The sequence below is a fragment of the Trametes versicolor genome (assembly GCF_000271585.1).
Source record: "Trametes versicolor FP-101664 SS1 unplaced genomic scaffold TRAVEscaffold_83, whole genome shotgun sequence".
Lineage (NCBI taxonomy): Eukaryota > Fungi > Basidiomycota > Agaricomycetes > Polyporales > Polyporaceae > Trametes > Trametes versicolor.
This window is the reverse complement of record NW_007360403.1, coordinates 1-3,783: the sequence shown is the minus strand read 5'-3', so window position 1 is coordinate 3,783 and position 3,783 is coordinate 1. Positions and strand designations below refer to the sequence as shown.

General features: G+C 59.1%; 1 protein-coding gene across 1 annotated transcript; it reads left to right on the top strand.

The window, feature by feature from the left end:
• Nucleotides 1–62: 62 nt before the first annotated feature.
• Nucleotides 63–1,435, top strand: TRAVEDRAFT_54678 (uncharacterized protein; the record flags this gene model as incomplete). Its single annotated transcript, XM_008047622.1, has 3 exons — nucleotides 63–92; nucleotides 216–504; nucleotides 561–1,435. The coding sequence occupies 3 exons, from the start codon at nucleotides 63–65 to the stop codon at nucleotides 1,433–1,435; spliced, it is 1,194 nt and encodes a 397-aa protein (XP_008045813.1).
• Between the last annotated feature and the right edge of the window lie 2,348 nt (nucleotides 1,436–3,783).

The window sequence follows — 3,783 nt, the reverse complement described above, 5'->3', positions numbered from 1 at the left end:
ATTTACTCTGCTGGGGCAGCCGCTGATACTCATCTAGGTCTACGGTCGTCTTCGGAGTCTTCATGGGCTTCGGCTGCTTCATCTTCGCGCTTGTCAGGGCGTACGCTCCGAAGCTCACGATCATGAGTGTCTTCGGCACGAATTGCTATCGACATATTCTGCGTGAGTGAACACTAGCATATAGCGACTTTATCTTACACTCTTGTCCTCTACAGAGCTTCGGTCCGCTTTTCCCGGTCGCACAGTACACCCTCCTCAACTCCATGCTGACTTCGGTCGCATGCTACATTGCGATCGCGCTGGTGTTCATCACCTTCGCATTCCCGGAGACGCTCAACCATTCTTACCTAGCGTTTTCGGCGGAGCTCCTCGGCAAGTTCCAGGGTATTCTAGCCATGCAGGAAGAGGTGTTGCGGACTGACCCGCATGACATCGTCACCGGCACTCCCCTTGCCACAAAGACAGCCATGGCGCGTACTGGGATGATCATGCAGCTTCAGCAGCGTAAGTATTTCGGAAGGGTTTGGACGCAAGGGCTGCAGCTGACTCATGCTGGACAGTGATGGGCCAGAAACAATTCCTCAACCTCGAGTTCAGCTGGGGCAGGTGGAACGGCGACGATATCAAGGACATGCTTGAGCCGCTGCAGATTGTTGCGACGCGCCTAGGTGCCCTGAACGGCTTCGCGAAAATCATGGGCCATCCCCTCTCGCTCGCGGATCACAAGCACGAAGATACCGAGTCTGTGTCGGAGGCTCAGTCAGACGCCAGTGGCACCGCCGTAGACGACACCTTCCTCCTCCGCCAATTCCGCGAGCGCAACCTGGCCGCCGAGGAGGAGCACGGTGTGCGCCTCATCGACGTCCTCCCCAACATCCGCGACGCAACCACCGAACTGCGCGCCGCGGGCGTCGCCACGCTCGCCTCGATTCAAGCCCTCATCGTCGCCGTGAACACGCACCGCTACAAGCGCGGCAACGCCCTCCAGAGCACGCGGCTCGCCGAGCTCGACACCTCGCTCACCGCGCTCCGCGCCGCAATCGCAGACTTCAAGGCGGACCGCCGCTTCATGCTCCTGCAGCCGTACCAGGCCGTGTTCGAGAAGCACGACGCGGGCGCGGTGAACCGGATCCCGCTGCGGGCGCTCTACCAGTCGTACGTGTTCGCGTCGAACTTGACGGTCGTGTGCACGGGGATCGTGCAGCTGGCGGAGCTGGCGAGCCAGACGGCGGCGAAGCGGACGCGCGCGCGGCTGTGGGCGCCGAAGGGGCTCAGGGCGATCGTGAAGCTGCTGCGGACGCCGAACGGTCCAGGGGAGGGTGCGGTTGGTGAGGACGTGCAGCCGGAACAGGCGGAAGGTCGGGATATGGTAGTGTACATTGTACGGTCCGAGCACAAAATATATTTGGTGTCATGGCCGACAGCGGGTGCCTGATCTCGAGGAAGGATCAGGGCACATTTGAAGAATTAGAGCGTACCTCTGGTGGTTTCGTAGGTAGTAGTTTCACAGGTGGTGGTTTCGTAGGTAGTAGTTTCGTGAGGCTTCGTTTCGTGCGTAGTGGGCACGAGTTTCCGAGCCGCGAGGAGTCGTTTTATAGGGGGCAGTCTCGCAGCAGGGAGGCGGGTGCGGGAGGCAGACTCGCAGATGGGAGGTAAGCAAAACACATTGATTAGCACTTGCACATACGGGCCACTACTCGAATTAAGTACTCGTCCGTCCGGGGAACACGTCGAACATGTTGAGCCGTCCGCCTTCTCGTCTGCGGCAGAAGCTGTACTGCTCATCCGCGCGTCTGCGCCCTCCTCCGCCCATGCGGCCGCCGCAAAATGCTGTGACGCGTGCACATTCGGCCGCGTCCGCGAAGCTGGGCCCTCGGAGGCGTACAGAGTTTACCGTGCCGACTACGGACTCTTGCCTGCTCGCAACCTCTCCCGCCGTCGTCTCAGAACCGAAGCGGCCAGGCTGTGGGCAAACATGCCCTGTGAATACCGTCAAACACCGCGAGATTGAGGGAGCAGCCGCACGCACGAGCACGCGTTGATCTCGCAAGATTGATACTCACCTCAATATGATACCCCGTCGCTGCATCCGCCGCCGCGTAATGTGTCTGCCCCACCCACGCGGGAGCCCGCAAAGTGGTGGCGTCCCGTCGCGACCAAACAGCGGAGGCACACATGTGCTTGATCCGTGCTCGCTCCCCACTACTGACCGAGTCAGTGCCGCTCGAAGCACCACGAGACCTCTAAAACAAAGTCCATACCCTAGTATACACATGCTATGAAGGCGGCGCAAAGATCGTCCAAGGTTTGTCGTAGGTAGTACTTGGGCCACGTGGAATCTGGATACCCAGACGTCTTTGTGCGATGTACACGGCATCCCTTGCGATGTCAGCGTCGTGGGCGAGCACCGCGGGGTCCGAAGGCGTGTCCGAATGCCCGTCCGAGTCGTCCACCATAGCAGCTGTACTACCTGTCATCGGATATGCGCGCGAGGAATCCGAGGATGTGTGCAAGACGATGTCCCTGCAACCTGGCTGAGATGGCGCTGCAGCCCGTACGTCGACACGAGCTGCCGGCCGCGTGGGGGTGTCCCGTCTCCAGTCCGCGGGGTGCTGAGCAGCCCTGCGTGCGCGCAATAGATCGAAGACGCGATGCGCGTACACCGTGTGCTCCGCTATGAAACTCGTAGGTAGATTCAGTGCGTAACCCTTCAAACACGCAACCATGAGAACGTACTCGTGACTCCGTCATCATGCGACCATTTCGTTGCCCCGGCAGCTGCCCGGGATAACGAGGGAACCAGAAATGAAGACGAAGCTGTAGGGGAAGAAGTGGCATTGACTAGAGAGGAGGGACGTGAGCAGAGGACGTACGAGCAGTGCGGGCGCGAGAAATTTGTTCATGTCTATGATCGTGCATGCTTGGTGCCGAAGTGGAGGGTCAAAGGGCACTCTATCCTCGCACTGTCTGTCAAATTGGGTGCATGATTAGTTAATCAATCTCCTCAAAACAGAAGGGCCTAACTCACAGCAGTTTGCGTTATCTATTCAAGCATGAACACTCGGAGCGGAGTGTCATCCTTCCCGCGAGTTGCACAGACCGGCTCCAGGGCCAGCCCACGTTGGCGGCTTTCGACGGAGCTCGCGAGCCTGTAATACATATGATAGGAGTACACTAATGTATACCAACACACACAGACCAGAGGCAAGCTGCGCGGCGGCTGCGTCCTCAGTCTGGCCCACGCGCGCAAGGCTGAGGTCCGAGTTGTTAGTGGCATAGCGGCCCAACGAAGTGCATCGAATGTTAAATACAGAATATAGCTACCGTTGAGCCCATGCCGCGTGATCTCTGCCGCACGCCCCTTGCGGAAATCGCGTCGAGCTTGTGATGCAGTCGACGGAGCCGGGCGGGGGAGGTGGCGGTCGAGACGGAAAGGCTCAGCGATGCTCTGGCGCCCAAATCCTGTTGACCGAAAGAGGCAGCTCGCGTGGTTCGGAGCGCCTGTCGATGTCTCGTCTCTACCTCCACCACTCGCCCGACGGCTGCGATGCTAACTGCGCAAATCAAGATGCAAAGTATCTCATCGGAGCATGCCGTATACTACATGTACAAGAATATCAACACTGCCAACGTACGTGCTTCAAAACATGCCCGCGTATTGCCATCCCTCCATCGTCCCGAACACGTCCACCGGCATCTCCATTTCGAATAGGGCTTGCCCCGCGCCGCCATAGGAAGGTGAGGGTAGGGATGCGAAGTCGAAGGTGGCGCGTACACGGCATC